This window comes from Heloderma suspectum, chromosome 10 (genome assembly GCF_057233095.1).
Source record: "Heloderma suspectum isolate Gila_16-S chromosome 10, 16-S_ref, whole genome shotgun sequence".
Taxonomy (NCBI): Eukaryota; Metazoa; Chordata; class Lepidosauria; order Squamata; family Helodermatidae; genus Heloderma; species Heloderma suspectum.
Window position 1 is genome coordinate 24,762,850 of NC_139467.1, and position 20,776 is coordinate 24,783,625.

Below are 20,776 nucleotides of genomic sequence, written 5' to 3' on the forward strand. Positions count from 1 at the left end.
ATCTAAAAGAGCCTTCAACTCTTTCACTAGTGTGCTCAGGTTTTAAAAGATAAAAAAGGAAAGATTGGGTTTCGGGGGGGGGGGGTGCAGCAGGGGGGGGAGAGAGAAGTTGCTGCTTTTTTTGAGAGATAGGATTTATTTATCTCTTTTATTTGGTTCTATTTCAGGGAAGGTATGAAGACATTTAACACTGGTTAACAGTTAAGTTGTAATCTTGGCCTTCAGGCTTTGCATCCCAAGCATTACATCAATGGATTGCTCTGCAAAGTATGCAAAGCAGGAAGGAGAAACTTATTTTCGAGAGGCTGCTGGGACACGGGATGCAACACACTTGCTGAAGGTAATAAGCCAGGTGTGGGGAGAAGGTAGATCAGGGATCTGCTGGTAGATCACTGGATGAGCTGCAGTAATTCACTAAGGCAACTCTAACTTTGAATTCTTTATCAGCAACAAGAACAAAAATATTTCCCTTCTGCCCCTCTAAATTAGGCTGTCAAGATGGAAGGAAGCTTGGGAGCAGGGAGGAGAACCAGGAATAGATTTGTATGTGACAGGACTGAGAGTTCAGTTCTGGTACTGATAACAAAATTCCTGGGTTGAGCATGTGCTCAGGGACACACTTGTTCCTTCATTTTAAGAGTATAGTCCCCTCTTCCATCCTGAGTCACTATTTTGTGGACCTCATGGTTCTGGTGAAAAAGAAGATCCTGCAAGCCTGAAGTCTGCCTGGCCCCGTAATAAGTGGGCAAGTCTGGACTAGATCAGTGGCTCTATGGGACACCATCAGCAAACCCAAATGAATGCCAGCTCAGGCTCTAGTGAAGAAAGTCAGACTATAAAATATTGGTCCAATGCCTATGAAATACAGTTAATTTATTCTCCCCTGCAATGATCCTCTCTCTCTTTTTTAAATGAAACTGACAAAGCACAATTGAAATTGACCTGATTCTATTGTACAAAAAAAGGTCAACTTCAAAGATGAAAAGCCTGTATTGTTCTATTAGATCTGTATCCTGGTTTTGGACTGGAGTTACCAAAGGTGACTTGCAACATACAGAGGATTACACTGCTCCATTAAACACCTTACACATTAAATGCATGACAAGCATGAAAGGAACTGATCCATGATCAAAGATATTGGGGCAAAGAGAAAAGAGAACAAGTTGATGCACAAAATCTTAAGATACTTAAGATAAACTCATATAAATTCACACACACACACTTAACATTTTGGAAAGGGGAACAACAGAAAGGGCAGCTCGGAGCCAAAATCCAAACTACCTCCCCAGCTGCATTTTCCATTTAACACACTCGGGAGACTTATAGCACAATCTTATACATGTCTACTCAGAAGTAAGTCTCATAAAATCCAATGGGATGTGCTCCCAGGTAAGTGTGTGTAGGACTGCAGCCCTAATCATGGATCTCCTGAACTGCTTTGGCTCCCTGGGACAGGGTGAAATACGAGTCTAAGAGAGCAATCCTATGGTTCCTGGGACAGTGTCCCAAGGACCATAGCAGGGCTCATAGCTCCCCCCCCCTCGAGGTGGGAGACAGCATTCCAACCTCAGAAGGGGGAGTCAGTGATCTGACCCCAGACCTTGCAGCCCGTGCAGAGAGGACAGCGCAGGCTGCTTCTCCGAGGTCGGAAAAGCAACCTCAGAGCCTCAGGAAAGGGGGCGTTTAGATGGGTGGGGAGGGGAGGAGACGGGAGAGGCCAGGATACAAGTTACTCGGAGCTTCCTCCAGCCTCCTTCCCTCCCTCTCCAAAGTGCCTTGACTAGACATACAGGAAATACAAAAGACCGGAGGGCGGGGAGGTGAAGATTGCTTCAGCCCAGCAGGCCATAGGAAACTCAGAAGCCTCTGAGTTCAGAGGCTTCTGAGTGGCGAGGGCACAATCGATAGGCTTGCACCTTGAATAGTCAAGAAATGTGACCAATATCAGCAGCCTCACCCATTCTGTACTGAGGCTCTAGGGTCTTTGCTGCTTCTTACACAGATCATCACCAAGGCAAACAGGAAGTAGAAAGCAGCTGTTGCAAAGCACATGCGGTAGACCGATTTGTGCCCCAGGAAGGACTTGCAATTGACTTTGCCTTGTGCACCTAGAATAGTGTTGCCTCCTTCACAGAAGCCAGGAAGCTGTAAAGGAAAAGAAACAGATATCAGTGCCCTTAATTCAGGGATGGGCAACTTGTGGCCCTTCAGATATTATAGCCTGCAACTCCCATGACCCCTCACCACTGGCTAGGGCTGATGGAACTTGTAGGCCAAAACATCTGGAAGGCTGCAAGTTGACCACCCCTGCCAGGGAGCAAAGAACCCAACAGGGATGCCTGCAGACCAACCTGGAAGCGGTGAGAAGAAAGCCAGAGAATGTGCACCACTTATTACATTTATATCCCACCTTCTTCCCCTTCCAAGGAACCCAAGGCAGCTTACATGGTCCTCCCTCCTCCCCACGTTATCTTCCCAATCTTCCCTGGGATGTGGTGCCTAAGTGGTTTGATAGCTTGTATAAAGGGGGAGCTTTGCAAATTAACAGGCTCACTGGCATGATAAATACCAGCTGTCAGTATGGCAGTGGTGGCGGGGAGAGATTAGAACACACCATATGTCTCCAGCAGTCTTTTCATCCAAAAGAACCCAGTAATGCCACTACTGGAACTTCAGCGCTTGGGGGAAGCGAAGAGCAGGCAGTGCATGGCTTACCTTGTGGAGTTCTGCCTCTACTCCAGGGATGATCATGATAATAGATACCAATGTACCCAGGAACAGGAACAAGGTGAAGCTCAGGCGCGTGATGGTGGAGCTCTTTGTAGAAGGGCAGCAGCCACACAGGAGACAAGGAGCCGAGCCACAAAGACAGGACACCTGGCAACGAAAGACCAGCAACAAAGAGCCATTAGAACAAGGGCTGCAGAATATCAGGACCAATCTGGCCCACCTGGGTTCCCAAAATGGCCATGCCCCTTTCCCCCGACCGCCAATCATTAGGTGGCTTCCTGGCTTTTGCACAGGGTCTCTCTCTCTCTCTCTCTCTCTCTCTCTCTCTCACACACACACACACACATTTCTAAAAGGCTGAAATGCCTTTTCTAAGGCTTGCTTACTTACTGGCAGTAAACGTTTTAAGCTAAAACATGCTGGTATTCTGGCTCCACCCCTTTTGCCTTTGGCCCTGCCCACCGCTGGAACATGGGCCCCTGAGAGCTTTTCCAAAATGACATTCAGCCCGCGTGCTGAAAGAGGTTCAACACCCCTGCGTCAGAGGCAGAGAGATCGCATGGGGTGGGGGACCTAGCTGTAGCGGACAGATGCTTGCCCCCTTTCCAAAATTCCACCCCAATGCATAGCGCTACGCAGAGTTTTGTTTTTTTTTTTCTTTCGTGTAGGGAGGGACAAGAGCACACAGTGCCCTGGCGCCCACCTGCCGATGTTTTGGACTACAACTCCCATTGTCCCCAGCCAGCATGGCGAGGGGTCCAGGATTATGGGAGTTGTAGTCCAACACATCTACAAAGGTGCAGAGTCGAGGAAAGCGGGTCTAGATGCCAAGCCTGTTGAGGCAGGGCCTGCCCACGTATTCTTTGTAAAGTGCCACAAGTAGATGGATAGCGCTGATTTGATAATACTGCTGCTACATTCGTGGCTATTTACACCGTGTGGTAACAGGCAGCAGTTTATAACAGGGAGGGCAACCTGGTGCCCTCCAGATGATTCAGACTACAGTACCCATCACCCCCAGCCAGCAATGCCAATGGTCAGGAATTCCGGAAGTTGTAGTCCAAAACATCTGGCGGGCACCAGGTTTCCTCCTGCTGGTTACAACAACTCAAGCCACCTCTCATCCCAAGTGAACCTCCTCTCCCCTCCCCAGGCATCCTATACAGTGACAGGGGTCTGCCAGTGCTGATCCTTATGTAGCCCAGAATGGTACAATCCATGCATAAGAGGGAGAAGTATTAGCTGGCTTCAAGACCAGTGGCACAATGGTAGATTTTGCAGGGCAGGCACTCATCACAAGAGTCCCCATGAGTCCAAAAATGCAGGTAGCCGTGTTGATCCGTGTCAACAAACCAGCTCTAGCGGTTGTCATCTCCACCAAGAGCAGGTCTTTTGCAAAGCCAATGGGTCTTTATTACCCAGGCAAGACCGGGTAATACTTTGGGGGTTCAACAGGGATAGCTCACAACTATGTACTGTTGCTGGGAAAATCCATTCCCCCCAGCTACTGTGAAAATTGCAGCTAGGTTCAGACGGAACAAGGAAGCCTGAGGGGGCTGGCAGATTACAACATCATCCCTGCTCATGAAAACATCCCGGCGCGTTGATCCTGAAAGCCCTGGCTCCAGCACACCACTGTTCGGAACCGACCCAGGGAGGGCAAGACTCTTTTGAGAAGTAGCCAAGGCAGGAGGGGATGTTTGGAACATCAGAGAGGAATGGAATTGGGAGTTGGAATATGATATAGGCGCAGCCTGCAGCGGCTTCGTGTTGGTCAGAAGTCATCGATCATATAAATTCTGCTTGTGGAAAATTTCCGATAACAGTGGATGTGCATGCACTTCTAATTTTCACCCCTAAAAAGAGATGGACAGCAAAAGTGGATGCTGAGAGCCCTTACAGTTGCAAAGCGTCTTACACTTCAAGTTTGCAAGGATAAACACCCACCACCTAACTGACTGAAGAACTTACTGCTCTTGCTACACTTGAATGCATTTCCTACAGCTGTCAGTCTCACATGGATGCTTATTTAGATATATGGACTTCTTATATTAATGCATATGTTTGAAACGGAAGTGCTAAATCCTTCCCTTTGGTTCCCTTTTCTTTTTCTTTCCTTTTTAAGGGTGGTGCAAGTCATTATTGTGTACAGATTTGTTTTAGAATACACTCCTTTTTTTCTCCCCTTTCCTTTCCTCCCTCCTCTTTTGTGGTCCCCTTTTTTGTTTTTTGTTTGGTATTGTTATATTTGCAAACAAAAAAGGGGGGAGGAGGGATCAGGACACACAAGTCAGCCACAAAATACTGAACTCTTATCCCAGGAAGGCTTTGCCCGCTATGCCCACTCTTGCGGGTATCCTGCCCACAGAGCTATGTGGGTGCTGTGTTCTGTCTTCTTCTTCCTTCCCTGGGGGCATTGTGTGCTCCAAGACAGTGGTCACTGAGGGTGCAATCCTATACAAGTTGAGACAGAAAAAAGTCCCACAACTCCCAGCATTCCCCAGCCAGCATAGCATAGCTGGCTGGGGAATGCTGGGAGTTGTGGGACTTTTTTCTGTCTCAACTTGCATAGGATTGCACCCTAAGAGTAGAAGGGGCTTCGAACCCCTACCTGCAGGAATACCTGAGGACTAACAGTAGCACAGTCATTGCTGGCTGTGCCACTGGGGCCGATGGAGTGGGGGTGCTCTGGCATCACCACACATGCTGAGTGAGTGTGGTGATGCAGCGGGATGAAATGGAGCCAAGCCTTGGTCACTGTGAGTTCACTGGCTCCATCCATGTCACCAGCACAGACTCCAATTGGTAGACACTAACAGAGTTTCTAGGGATGTCATGTGTGTGTCATTTTTACACCATTTGGGGATTGTCTGCTTCTGAGTTTTCCCCACCCCAGATAGAGCATTCATTCACTTCAAGCAGCCGTTCCACCAGCATAGCAGCGGCATATCTGTGGTGAGAGTAAAGGACTACTGTGTAACTGAGGTTAAACAGTAACTCCCAAAAGATAAGTCATGTTAAATTCCAGCAGTTTAACTGTGCTGAGTAACCAAGGCACAGTTTTTAAAACCCTCAGATGTGTTGCTTTCTCTTTTAAAAAAATAATGTCTGTGAGCATTTCATGCCCACAGGCAAACAAAAGACACCATCAAGACACATGCAGTGAAATTGTCCAAATAAGGACCTAAGGAGGAATTTGCAGTTTGCACTATCAAGTGCAAACTGACTGGCTGTATCGCCCCTGCAGTGGGCTTTGAACTCTTAATGTAGAGATGCCAAGATAGTGATAAATCAGATCCAGGTTTACTTACAAGGGTACAATCGGCACACAGGCGTCCCCAATGGTTGGATCAGACAGCTTCTCTGAACCCAGAGCCATGGGGTAACATGGGTTTTATAGCATACATGTTAGCAGTGAGGCAGCATGACAGCAGCAAGCGCCCCCTAGCATTCATTGCCAGCATAGACTAACGGCGCTTGGTTCTCAGCATAGGCCCCTTCAGCTTTAAGACAAACAGCCTTCGCTTCCCAGGCATCTCTTGATAAAAGACTCCACTCATTAGTATAGAAGGCACTTCAGACCACTGCTATCTGCCCTTTGACTCATCTTGGTAAATCAAGAGGCCTGTTAGGGAAAACAGCCTGCCAACTGACCAAAGCCAGAGAGCATCTAAGCGCCTCTAAAACTGCCAATAGCTTGGTTCTGGCCTGGGGCCTCACACTCACTTAGTCTGTGGCAGACAGTGAATAAGGAGAGAGGCCGAACTGTGTGCCAAGTGCTTTCGCCGTGAATCTTTATAGTTATTTTTAATGTCAAAGATCCCTCCATTAAATACTGTTGAATTTTGCATATGCCCAGCAGTGAAGTCAGGCCACCACTTTAAATACTTCCACAGTGTTTTCTCAAAGTGTGCAAAGCATTTCACAGGCCCAGCTTATGCATGCATGGCAGATCAACAGATACAGTTTTGCCCAGGCTGTTCTGCACCAGGCTGCCAATTAGATAACTTCATTATTTAATGCTCTGCCACCATCATTTTAATTTTAAAAACACTCTCTGCATGTCAAACGTTAGCATATTAGGAGGAAAAGTTTAGCCTAGCCTTCTCCTTGACATTTTTTTAAATCCAAAAAAGCTCCATATATAAAGATGCTCTGAAACATAAGAGATTCCAATTTGCAGCTTAAAGAAGTGGTACAGCCCAGGTAAGGCATTCTGCTCTACTCCACTCCCTAGGCCTCAGTAGGTAGATTCAACACAGTTATCTCCGCGCTGGGAATAGCTGCACTTATTGAATTTCGCCAGCACAGATTGGTGAGAATTTCATCTTGTTTTGCTTTTGATAACGACTTAACAAAATGTGCACATTCCTTCATTTACAGCAGGGATGGGGAAGGGATGGCCCTCCAGATGTTCTTGGACTGCAACTCCCATCATGTCTCACCAATGTCTATGTGGGCGATGGCTGATGGGAGTTGCAGTCCAACAGCATCTGAAGGGCCTCACGATCCCCATCTCTGATATGCAGGATGGAAAGAACATGGCATATTTTTTAAAAGATGAATGTGGGAGCAAGGAAAATTGACTGATTTGCCCATCTCTACGTGAAAGCAGTGATCAGGAAAGGGCTGCCTCCCCTATTTCCATGTGTATTTTAGGAAAACATGGCCATTTGAGAGAATGAATACACACATTATATGGAACCCAACACTACTGCACTGTGCATTTTCCCATTTAATCTTGGGTACCCCAGGGACTATTTTAGACATCCTGTTATTACAGGATCAAGCCTAGGTGAGCTTGCACTCATGTGTACACCCCATCCCCACTGCTGCAGTGAGGAGGAATTCGGAAGTTCTCACTTCTGTTTTAGAATAACTGCAACTTGCTATGTTGTTCAAATCCAACAACCTGTGGTTAATCTTGACTATGGTTTGCTGAAACAAGCCAACTTCAACCTCATAGCTTAAGAAACTGGCTTGTTTTCACTAAACACAGTTAAGTTTAACCATGGCATGCTAAATTGTGCTTAACTGAGAGCAGAAGCTCCCAATCTCTTTCTCGCAGCCATGCTGGAGGAGGGGAGAACGCGTGAACCTGAGGCTTGCTGCAGCTCATCCTTAAAATGCTGACCCATAGTTTAGAGCTACTTGCCAAACCACCCTTTGCAAATTAGGTTCAAAACAAAAGGTGTGGATCAGCCATTATTCTTTGACAAAAACAAAACTCCACCACCCATCAAGTATAGTATATGAGCATTTGCCTATATGGACTGGTAACCCATACTGGTAATCTAATCCTGATTTTAGGATATGATAGGCTCCAAAATTTCAAGAATACTAAATTATCTTTGATTATCTTTTGTATTTTTTATATTTTTCCCTCTGCTGTTTATGTGCCATGCCTGCTTTATTATTGTTGTCAAACCATCGTGTTGTTGTTTAATGATCAAGGGCACAAACCTATGCACATTTAAACAGAAAAAAGTCCTCCAACTCCCAGCATCCCCTCTAAACATGCATAGGATTGTGCCTTAAGTTATTGTTCTAACATATGTTGTTTGCCAACTTGGGCTCCTTAAGAGATGTTGGAGAAATCTATGGAGGATTCAAATAAGTTTGAATTTCTATGAATCCAACCTGTGCAATCTGCAGTGGGCTGGCTTTTTCCAAGTCACACGGACTCCATGGGCTTGGAGACTGGTTTTTCACTGGGGGGGGGGGATTTGCACTGATTAGCACTTGCACTAGTGCAGATTTGCACAAATGCACAAAGAGACAAAATTCTGATTTTAAAAATCCAATCCCATCAATGAGCGGACGACGGAACGAAAGGCACATGACAATCTGCAGAACACAGAAGGAACAGACTCAACAAAATCCATACATCCCTAATTTGAACCTCATCAAGGATTAAATTCACAAGAGTATATTTGGCAATAGTTGCTTTGCTCTTGAAATTATTTATTTGTTTATTTTCATTTCTATACCACCCAATAGCCGAAGCTCTCTGGCTTTCAGTTGTGACATTCTCCTGGTTCTATTTGCTATGACCCAACACCAAGATATCTATTGCAACAATGGTGAGGAAGATACTCCATCTTGCAGAGTCTCTTTTCCCCACACCATCAATTTCATTTCATTTAGAGCTTCCTCAGTCTATAACGAATGACACACACAGTTGAATCATTCTCTCCCTCTCTCTTGTTCTCTTTGGTAGTCCCTTTCATTAAGAGATAAGCTTTCTTGTGTATGAACAGTATGGTGCAGAACTCCATGTGACTAACTCAGGGAAATATACAAAGTACACACCCTTATTTGTTCAGTCCTTTCAGCGTCACAACTCAGTTGCTCATTACAGAAACTTCACGAGTTTCTCTGCATTTCCCAACTCTTCTGTCATGTGTTACGTAACTAAGGCTGTGGTGACACTTAAACAGGAGAAACCTCCACAGAATCCAGCAGGGCTTACTTTTGAGTTGACAAGCATAGAATCAGGTTTCACAGCTGCATTCCTATATATCAGCCTTCCAGATATTTCTACATTGGGGTTTTTACAGAAGATTGCCACACATTTACGTTTGCCCACTAACCTGGGTTGCTTCAAAGGAAGTGGTCTGGGGCAGCATAGTCCTATACTCTCATTATGTTGGCATCACTGCCCGGTCAACCTGACTTTCCATTTTTATTAATAAGTCTGCATCTGATTCAACAAGAGGCAGGACTTGCTAATGAGCAACTTGCTCTTACTATTAGTGCTCCTCCTCCTATTATTATTACTACTGCTAACACCACCACCCTTCTGCTGTCAGAGTTCATGGGGCCTTACAGAGTTAAATAAGCCACACAGGCAGAGCTCTGGGTCTCAAGGAGCTTACAGTCTAGAATCCACAGCCAGGAACTACCTTCTTCATATTACATTTATGAGCATACCTTAAGAACTACATAAACCCCAAAGGTTTCACGCTGCATTTATTTATTTATTACATTTCTATACTGCCCAATAGCAGAAGTTATCTGGGAGGCTCACAAAAATTAAAACCACAAGTACAGCATAGAACAATATAAAACACAAAAGGTTAAGACTACTATATAGCAGTGCAACCAGAATAAAAACCTAGCAGCAATGCGGAGATTTAAAACAGCAGAACTAAAAGGCAGAAGGCTAAAAAATACTAAAATGCTGGGAAAATAAAAAGGTCTTCACCTGGCACTGAAAGGAGTACAAAGTAGGTACCAGGCAAACCTCTCTAGGGAGCTCAGCCCAAGCCGGGGTGCCACAACAGAAAAGGCCTCTTCCTGGTAGCCACCTGCCCCACTTCCTTTGGCAGGAACTCCCGGAAAAGAATCCCTGAAGATGATCTTAGGGTCCAGGCAGGTACATATGGGAGGAGATGATCATTCAGATATTGTTTAGGGGTTTGAATATTAATACCAGCACTTTGAGTGAGGCCCAAACATTGACTGGCAGCCAGTGCAGCTGGGAAAGTACTGGCATAATATGATCTCATTTGCCAGTCTCTGTTAATAATCTCGCTGCCCTGTTTTGGACCAGCTGAAGTTTCCAGACCGTTTCAAAGGCAACCCCATGTATAACGCATTGCAGTAATCCAGACAAGAGGTTACCAGGGCATGGATAACTGAAACTAGGCTACCTCTGTCCCGATAAGGGCAAAGTTTGTATATCAGCCTAATTACTCTCACTAGAACCAATAAAGACCGTTCCATACACTTTAGATTTCAGCAAGGCCAGATTCCCAGCAACCGTTAAAGGTTCTGCCAGTTGGGAACATCAATTTCTTCTGAAAGCTTTGGAACATTTCTCTATCAGTTGCATGTTTCCAAAATATGAATAGATCTACTCAGAATTAAGGCCCTCTGAACTCAGTGAAGCTTACTCCCATGTATAGGACCGCAGTCTAAGTGTGCAAACACACACAGCCAATCTTGTCTTAATATTATATCACACATCATCTCTTTGTTCGAGTTCCACCCCCATTTTTGCCTTCCAGGGCATTGGAGGCACAAAACAAATGTGTGCACATAAGCCACATTTGCTAGAGACAAATTATTATGCAAATGTTTAAAGGTTCTTGCTAGATTGTGGAAAAAACACAGGCAAATGGTGGAGGGTGCAATGAGAAAAGCAGCAATCATCAACCTTTCAGACGTACATTTAAATTCCATGGGAATTCAAATATTTTATCATACATGCCCATTTTCTCCTGCTCTCTTTAGAACCCAACAGTTTAGGGGAACCAAACATAAGAGGAGATCGGGGGAACTATTTTTAAGAGTTGCATAAAAGTGGGGATTTTTTTGCAGGCAGTGCTTGTTGTGCAGAGGTGAAAATACCACACCTATACATCATCCTTTTATGCCAGGGGTAGGGGGAACTTGTGGCCCTCCAGATGTTGCTGGACTACAAGTCCCATCATCCCCAACCACTGGCATTACTGCCTATGGTTGATGGAAGTTGGAGGCCAAGAACACCTGCAGGGCCACGGTAGTTCACCACCCATGATTCTCCGCCACTGATTTTCCACTAGTTGATAGGAACCTAGTGCTGGGTCACAGCCTGATCTAAGGTGTGTGTGTGCATGTGTGTGTGTGTGTGTGCGTGTGTGTGTGTGTGTGCGTGCGCATGTGTGCAGGGGTCACAAACATGATGTTACCGCCATACAAATATATGATAAGCACAGTAAGCAATGCATCTCCAAGGCATATTTGGGTTAGAGACTAGAGATTTTCTTATATTAAGTGATATATAGGTGTTACTAATAACTATCAATAGTAATAATAATGGTGAAGCCCAGGTCAGAAGCAAGGTCTGTCTACTGTAAAATCTGTACCACGGTAGAAGATAAAGGATGAGGAATACAAACCTCTTTTACATCAGATCACGTGTGTGTGTGTGTCCTTCTCTTTAAAGGAAACCCAAACAAAGAGAAAGTAGTGGTTATAATGTGGTTGTAACAGGAGTGCAACCCCACCCCCAGGATCAAACCACAACTGACTCGTGGGTCCCGATTCATGTTCTGATGACCAATAGAGCAGAATAAACTAGATCTTCTGGCTCAACAGTTTGCAAGAGGAACTAACAAGGAAGCCAGCAGTTTGTAAGTAGGACGGGGTCCTCTTTTCCAAAATGATCATCACGCATACACTCCCCAAATCAACTGGGGATGGGGGTAGCTTGCCATGCAAGCTCCACCTGTTGAAACTCCCTCACAAAAAGTATTAAAGGGCCATCTTCTGAACCTGGCCACGGTGGGGTGGGGTGGGGTGGGGTGGGAGAGAGAGAGAAGCAAGAAACGCATGGAGAGAGCGCGACTTGAAACGGGGGAACAAAGACGGACGTTGAAGTCTGAGTCGCTAACCACCCAACGCTAGGCACGTCTCCTCCGAAGTAAGCCCCACGGCTTTCGATGGGACTGACTTCCCGGGAAACGCTATCGGATTGCAGCCTCTACTCCGTGCAACGCGGGACTTCCTTCGGAGCCAACAGGGAGAGGAGGGTGCTGTGGTCAGCCCCCCAGCCCCCTTCCCCCCCGCTTCTCTCCCAGTACTATGGCTCAGCCCTACAAGGACGCAAGCAGCACCCTCAAAGCAAAATCAAGCCCGAAATCTACCCCCCCACACACACACCCACACACACACACACACGCCGGAGCCAACCCAAGTGGGAATCGCCCCGGCACCTCTTCCTTCCCTCGGAAAGTAAGACCGCGACGGGCAGACATACTCACACAGCTCAGCAAAGAGCAGACCCCCAGGCACGCTCCCATGATGAGCGCGGCGTCGAGCCAGAGCCCTCCGCCTCTCCCGTCCGGCGCAGCTCCCGAGAAGAGCACAAAGTTGCCCGCTTCGGCTGCGCTCGCCGTCGGGGCTGTACCTGCCGAAGGCACTCGGGCTTCCTCGGCGCGTCCCGCCCCCTTTCGGCGCTTCGGCTCTTTCCGCCGACGCTCGGGAGGAGCCTCGTCGCGCCCCCGCTGGGCTGGGCGTAATCCGGCGTACCCGGCTGGCCGTCGAGCGCGCCGAGCGACCCGCGCTGCCTTCGCGGGTGCAGGAGGGTGAGGAGCGGTTGCGGGGCCACGCCGAGAAGGTCTCGGCATCGCCTTTCGCGGGAGGGGCGCTCGCGGGGCGGCGCTCGCGATGTGGAGAGATCAGCCCCGGAGAAGAGGCCGAGGCAGGCCCCACCTGGCCGGGTGACGTCATTCCCATCTCTTGGCCTGCGTCCCAATGACGTAAGAAGATCGGAAGAGCCCTGCTGGATCAGACCAAGGGTCCACCCAGTCCAGCATGCTGTTCACACGGTGGCCAACCACCTTCTGCCGACCTGTGGTCATCTACACTTCATGACCTATGGTCATGAGGCGGCTGAGGGTCACCTAAAGCTGGGGAATGCTGCAAAGGCCACCTCATGCAGCCCGTGGTGCAGCTTGGGCCGGACCTTGGGGCCAAATCTCCAGGCACCCACAGCTTGGGGGGGGGGGCAAATGACTGCCCAGAGTGTGGCAGGAGGTGAGGGCAGCAGGATGCCAGACGCAAACTCCCATTTTATTCCTGTTGTCATGATGGAGCGAGGATTTAAGTGAATTTAAAATTGTTATGTATTACTATTATTTTAATATAGCTTAGTTGGCAAAACTGTCTTTTGTGTATTGCAATGACACAGCAAGGAAGCAGCAGCAGTTGTCAGCTGCCCAGAGAGCTTTGGCAGTGGGGTGGTATAGAAATGCAATGATAATTATTATGTATGTATGTATGTATTGCATTTATATCCCGCCCTTTTTCCTCTTGCAAGGAACCCAAGGCGGCTTACATTCTCCTCCTCCTCCTCCTCCTCTCCATTTTATCCTCACAACAACAACCCTGTGAGGTAGGTTGGGCTGAGAGTCTGACTGGCCCAAAGTCACCCAGTGAGCTTCATGGCCGAGTGGGGACTAGAACCCGGATCTCTCGACTCCCAGTCCAGCATTTTAGCCACTACACCACACTGGCTCTCATATTATTATTAATAATAATAATAAAGCATAGAATGGCATTTGGAGCAGGGGAAAAGAAATGTAAGTTGTGTACTTAGCTACCGAAGTAATGCTCATGGCTATCTAAAGGGTCATGCTACGAGGGCGCAATCCTATGCAGATAGGCGGCCGCCTCCGAACTCGAAGGTGACTGCCTATCCAATGCAGGGCAGGAGAAGCACAGAGGGCATCATTCCCTCCGCGCTTCTGCTGCCCTGCATTTTTGGCTAGACAGCCGATTGCGGCTATCTAGCTGTGGGAGGGCAGACCGGGGGAGGAGGCTGCCGAACAACACATAGGATGTGTCCTACTAGCATTTCCGCCTGGAACGCCCCATTTTGGCCGCTCCATGCTCCTCTTCCAAGCACAGAGCACAGGGCTGTCCCCTGTTGCAAGGCAGCACGGAAGGGGGGGAAGGTCGGTTCCCGGAAAACCAGATATCCTGTGGCCATCTAGCCACTGACTAGTGGCCATAGCATTGCTCCCCAAGATCATTAAGTCCAGGGTCTAAAATTAACAAGCTGCACCGCTGTGTGGAGTGCAACAGCCAATTGGGGTGTGTGAGAATCTTTTCACAGATGCCTCCACTTGGATAAATCCATGTTCCTCTTAGGGCTAGCCCCTGATAAAAGAAATCTGAATAAATGAATTTTAAATGGATTACTAGAATCTATTGGGTGTTTGCACTAGTGCTGTTCCAAACATTTATTCTGCGTCTTTTTGGGCCATTCTCATTCAATTTGATAGAAAAGAAATTGCTTTTGAAAAGAAACTCAAAAGGAAAAGAACATTTCAGAGACGTTGTCATGGGTTTGGTTCTGGGTTCTTGTGCTTACCTTACTTATGTGATGGCCAGGGATTGTGCATGAGTGTCCTGTCTTTCACTATACAATCATATCTCCAGTAGCCTGTAGCCTCCTCAGCTTCCCACACTTCAGTTAAAGCCCAGGAGAAGACATCATGAGGTAATTCCTCCCATAGGGCTTTTGCAGACCAGGAAGTGCAGGCAGCCAGGGAGGCTACAGAAAAATAAAGCAATGTGTAATAGAAAGGTAAAATACATATGGGGGGGGGGGGGCGACCGAGAGTGGAAGCTGCTGTCCGACACATAGGATGTGTCGTATGCGCAGCTCCACTCTCCCCGCCCCAGAACGCCCTCCAGCCCCGCCCCTTTTCAGTCGCTCCGCACTCCTCTTACGAGCGCAGAGGACGGGGCTTCTCCATGCTGCCTCCGAGGCAGTGTGGATGAGGGGGGAGGTCAGATTTCCAGGGGTCGGTTCCGAGGTCGGTTCCCAGAACAGAGCATATCCTATGGCCCTCTAGACAGCGTCTAGCGGCAGTAGGATTGCTCCCTTAAGGTGCAATCCTATGCACGTTTAGAAGAAAAACATCCTACAACTCCCGGCATTCCTCAGCCAGCCATGCTGTCTAAACATGCATAGGACTGCAGCCTAAGAAATCCAATAAATTATCATCCTCATCTTGCAATCACCCTGCCTCAAACGCAGCACTTTATGGGGTGTACAGATGACGACGTCTTCCATTTGTAACCCTCCCATGTTTTCCCACCACTTCTTCCACCTTTTGGCTTACCAGGAAAAAAAGAATCTGTTGAGGAACAGTCAGAATAGCTGCACAATGTCTTTGGACTGATGGTGCCTAGGAGTCATCCATCTGGAAGCACCCCTGCCTCCCATCATGCTGGAATTCGTTGCATGCTGGAATTCATACAGGTGGATTCTTCCATACACCTACCATGCATAATTTAATGCATTTTCTGAATGTTCTGTACAGCAACTTGTACACAGGGAGCCAGTATGGTGTAACGGTTAGAGTGTTGGACTGGGACTCAGGAAATCTGGGTTCTAGTCCCCACTTGGCAATGGAGCTCACTGGGTGACTTTGGGCCAGTGACTAGGGGTGGACGAAAGTCACTTACCTGTCCTTGAAGGACGTTCGCGGTGGGGGGGAGGCGCTTCGCTGCTCCCCCGTGAAGTTCAGGCCGGGGGGGAGGCTTCCCGCCTTGCCCGGCCGAAATTCAGGCCGGGGGGGAGGCTTCCCGCCTCGCCCGGCCACGAACGCGAAAGTTAAAAAAAAAAAAAAATACGCCCCCTGATAGGCTACGTGACGATTCACATAGCCTATCACGGCTAGATCTGCAAAGTCAGCCGTGATAGGCTACGTCAATCATCACGTAGCCTATCACGGGTGACTTAAAAAAAAAAGCGCGTACGCTAATGGCGGCCCCCATAGGGAGCCGCCATTCGCGTTCCTTATTTAGTCGCTGTAGTCTACGTAAATGTTTACGTAGACTACGGCGACCAAATAAGGAACGGGAATGGCGGCTCCCTATGGGGGCCGCCATTATCCGTACACACTTTTTTTTTTTTAAAGTCACCCGTGATAGGCTACGTGACGATTGACGTAGCCTATCACGGCTGACTTTGCAAATCTAGCCGTGATAGGCTACGTGAATCGTCACGTAGCCTATCAGGGGGCGTTTTTTTTTTTTCTTTCATTGCAATGGTGGCGGTGGCAGCCGGTCAAAAGACCGGCTGCCGCTCCCGCCTCGCTCGAACACCCGCCGAACCGCCGGCCGGACCAGCCACCGGGAGGGACATTCGGTGAAGGTAAGTCCCGTCCTGGGGGGGGTGCGGGGGGCAGGGGGGGTTCGGAGGATTTCTCCCCGAAACTTGTTCGGGGGGCCGAACACGTTGGCGCTCGGCCCCCTGAAGTTTCGGGGAGAAATTCTCCGCCAACCCTACCAGTGACTGACTCTCAGCCTAACCTGCCTCACAGGGCTCGTGAAGATAAAATGAGAGAGAAGGAGGAGGAAGGTCATGCAAGCTGCCTTGAGTTCCTTGCAAAAGGAAAAAAGATGGGCTATAAATGTAATAAATAAATAATTTACAATGAAGCACAAGGCACTCTCAAGAAACACAGAGGTTTCACTGAAATTAATCAGACAACATGGCTGTGGCTATGCCACTAAAAGCAATATCTGAAACACCTTGGATCACCTGCAGATCAGAGGAACATCTGCAAAGCAGAATACTAGCACCGTGTCCTTGGAGAGGAAGACAGAGAGGCCACTTTTCCAGGTAGGCTGCCAGTTCACAGAGCTATCCTGAGACCTGCTGCTTACCTGTGCTGCCCCAGAGAGACTCCTGGGAGTAGAGAATGCTGCTTCCTCACAGAACCAGCCCCCTGGCTCAGCACTTCCTGCCCTCAAACTCCTACCTGCCAAGTTGCACCCTATCGCATCAGCTTCCTGGAGATGGGGCATAACGAGGAATGCTGCCATAGTGGAGGGCCTACTGCCAGGCATGCTTATTTATTTACTTACTTATTTATAACATTTATATACCACTTCACATTCAAACGGATTTTGGAGCAGTGAGCAACAAAAGATAAAAAGAATCAAGCACCATTTAAAAACACATAAAGAGTAAAACACCACATTAAAAGTTTTTTAAACATAAAAGCCGAATACCAATAAAAACCATGTCTGGTCAATCAAGGAAGGCTTCTTGAAATAAATATGTCTTCAGCAGGCACCGAAAACAATGCAACATTGATGCCTGCCTGACCTCCAGAGGCAGGGAGTTCCACACTATGGGAGCCACCACACTGAAGGCTCTACTCGGGGTTGTTTTGTCCATAGGAAATGGTTCTTGGGGGGGGGGGTATTCAGAGGCAACAAATACACCAATGGGTGAAGGAAAGAAGTTTATTTAGCTAAAATAGGCTAATAAAGCAAGAAATTACAAGGCAAGATTAATGCGTTTATGCCCCTCCAGCTACTGGGAGTCCCTTCCAGCAGCAAATGTATGCCAACCATCAGCCTGGCTTGTACACAGCACTTTCACGATCAGGCTGCGTCAAGACTCTGCATTGGGAGGGCCCCAGGGAATCATATACTATCCCCTTGACCCCTCCCATTTGGACATGGTCTCATGACATCATACATTCTGCCGGGGGGGGGGGGACACTGGGCAGGCTGCCAGCCCAGAAGAAAGCATTCTTGTCAGCCATTCTAAGCAACAAATAGCTAACCTTGAGATTCTGCCAGATGTTTATCTACATTCTAATGAATAGAGCATCAACAAGTGATTTTCTGGGAACTAGCATAGCTAGAACCCCACCCCACCCCATGAGATCAACAAACAGGCACAATGGCACTCTAGACATGGGGAGGAGAAAAGGTGGACCACTTTCTCCTCGATATACAATGGTCTTCCGCATTTCCACTACGCAGGTGGACGCCAATCGGGCCATAGATTTGTGCAGAATCGCCCATCCCATCTGTTGACCTCAGCGACCAGGCAGGTTGATAAGGGAGAAGATGCTTTCTCAAGTATCCTGGTCCCAAATTGTTTAGGGCTTTATACACCAGTAGCAAAACTTTAAACCTGGCCCAGCAGCGACTAGGCAGCCAGTGCGTTTCCCTCAGCAAAGGAGTTGTATGCTGAAATGGGGCAGCTCCTGCTAACAGCCAAGCTGGTGCATTCTGCACTAGCTCCAGCTTCTGGACCGACCTTAAGGGCAGCCCCACACAGAGCTCATTACAGTAATCCAGCCTTGAGGTTACTTTCACTGTGGCCAAGCTATCCCTGCCCAGGAGAGGCCGTAGCTGCTGTACCAGCTGAAGCTGGTGGCACCAAAAGGGGGTTGGAGATAGCGGCGAGGGGATTGATTGCATGTTTAGTGCTTTTATTTCAGCCTGCCTGTCTGGGTTTGATCAGAGCTGTGATTATTATTGCCTGCCGGTGAGAGAGATGTGTTTTAAAAGGGGGGCAGGGCACAGAGGGAAACAGTAACAGGCAGAAGGAGAGACGGTGGGGTGTTTTGCACTACAGCTCCCATTATCCCTGACCACTGGCCATGCTGGCTGGGGCTGATGGGAGTTGGAGTCTGGAGGACACCAGGTTGCGGGAGGCTGCTAGAAATGCTCGTCTGGTGGATCTCGAATGTAGGATTGTGCCCCAAAAGACCACTAGAATTCCTTTTAAAAATCACTTCTCTAACTGCAGCAGTGGCGAGCAGGCAGCACCGTTCGAGGAGAGTAACCTCAACAGTGGCTATGGAACAGAATTTTCACTCGGCCGCCAAGAAAAGGCTTTTAATGAGAAGACAATGTGAACCTGCTGGCAGAATGACAATGGGAAAATAGCTAGATGGGTCCCCTTTGGGAGAGTGTTCTACAGCATGGGGCACAGCAATGGAAACAAATCTACTCTTTGCTCTCGGAGTTTTTACTCGAACACAAGGCGGAATACAGAGCAGAGGTTATTCCTTTCATCTAAGGGAATGGGGTGGGATGCAAAGGCTCACCCAGCCTTTCTGAGGACCTCAGATACAGGGGCAAGGTCCCTGATTTTAGGGGTGGGGGAGAGAGACGGTGTCAGAAGGCCAAGGAGAGAGAAAAAGTCCTGCGCAGAGAACACAAGAAGAGCCATGCTGGATCAAACCAAAGGCCTGTCCAGTCCAGTATTTGGTTCTCAGAATGGCCAACCAGGGGCCCATGGGAAGCCCTCAAGCAGGACATGAGCAAAACAGAGCTCCCTCCTGCAGCAACTGGTATTGAGAGGCATACTGCCTCTGACAGGGGAGGTAATATATAACCCTCATGACTATTAATAGCCTATTGCAAACCTTCCATGGAGACAGTGAACAGCCAGTTGCCCCAGTAGCTGGGTAGCTGGACTTAGGGAATTTTCTTCATTTAAGGCAGCCTTCCCCAACCTGGTTCCCTCCAGATGCTGCTGGACTACAACTCCCATCAGACCCTGACAGCATGGCCAGTGGTCAGGGATGATGGGAGTTATAGTCTGGAGGGGGATCCAGGTTGGGGAAGGCAAGTGGGGAAGGCACTTATGTGTCCCCACACAGAAGAGAAAATTTTCTCCAGTGCCTGGAAAGAAACGTTTAATCTGCCCAGCATGTTTCAGAAAGGACTTTCCTTCCTCAGGGACCCTTTATCTGTCTCCAAATGTATCACAAGGCATCTTTCCAGCACTTGTTCTGTCTTAAAATGCTCCAGCAGGGCATCATCAGAGATCATATAACTCATACAATCATAGGGTTGGAAGGGGCCTACAAGACCATCGAGTCCAACCCACTGCTCATTGCAGGAAGCCTGATTCCCAAGCAGTCTCCCATCCAAGTACTAGCCAGGGCTGACCCTGCTTAGCTTCCGAGATCAGACGAGATCAGGGGCATCCAGCCCTGATGAAAACATAACCCCAGCTGAACTGGAACAGACCTGGCAGAACCAGATGCTACGAAAGAAGGAAAGGGAGGATGAAAGATCTGCAGAAAGCAGGAGGGGATGTCATCAGGCCTGTAGCCAAGGGTGGGCTAGGGGGGACATTTTCTCTGCCCCCCCCTTTTTTACGAACAAATAATTTAAACACAGTGTATAATTGTGTCTTTAAATGGCATGCAAAGCAGATGACCTGCCCCCTACTTTTTTGTGTTCCCCAAAAAAATTTTTAGCCTGCCTACAGGCCTGGATGTGATGGCAAATGGAAGGTGTTGAAGGATTTGAAATAAGAGCACAGTAGAAGGAGGAGACCTGACCCAGGGGAATGCCAGTTTACCCTGAAGTTGGTCCTTCTCCTGCACGGGTGGTATCGTTTCCTTCCCCACCTGCCACTGTGCCCAAAAAGGAGGTTGTTCCATGCTGATCCACACACTCCCCCAAACAGCCAGGCTGCTGAGTGAATTCTGCTTAGCTGCTGGGACTATATTTAGATCCCTGTGAAAGAGGTTAGCGAGTTGCCTAGAGCCAACAGAGCATCTACACGGAGGATGTCAGTGTAACAGCAGTCAGGGATAAAAAATAACCAAGAGCTTTAAGTAAATCCTTTGGACTGAGCTGGGTGCTGGTGGCAGCCAGGGCGGCGGGCGGGGTGGTATGCACAGCAAAAGCAGACTCTGATTCCAATTTGGGCTGGATATGTCACTCACATGGGAATTGGCCTCTCCTCTCTACTGGAAGAGAGGCTGAAGACCCA

The 20,776-nt window shown here is 48.1% G+C and overlaps 1 protein-coding gene across 1 annotated transcript in view; it reads right to left on the reverse strand.

The window, feature by feature from the left end:
- Positions 1-12,582, reverse strand: part of SERINC2 (serine incorporator 2) — a 49,443-nt gene extending 36,861 nt beyond the window's left edge. Inside the window, exons 1-3 of the mRNA XM_084815568.1 lie at positions 12,480-12,582; positions 2,716-2,877; positions 1,958-2,145 (exon numbers count right to left, since the gene is read on the reverse strand). Coding sequence (XP_084671694.1) covers positions 1,958-2,145; positions 2,716-2,877; positions 12,480-12,518 — 389 coding nt within the window. The 5' untranslated portion in view covers positions 12,519-12,582. The remainder of the gene's footprint in view (positions 1-1,957; positions 2,146-2,715; positions 2,878-12,479) is intronic.
- Between the last annotated feature and the right edge of the window lie 8,194 nt (positions 12,583-20,776).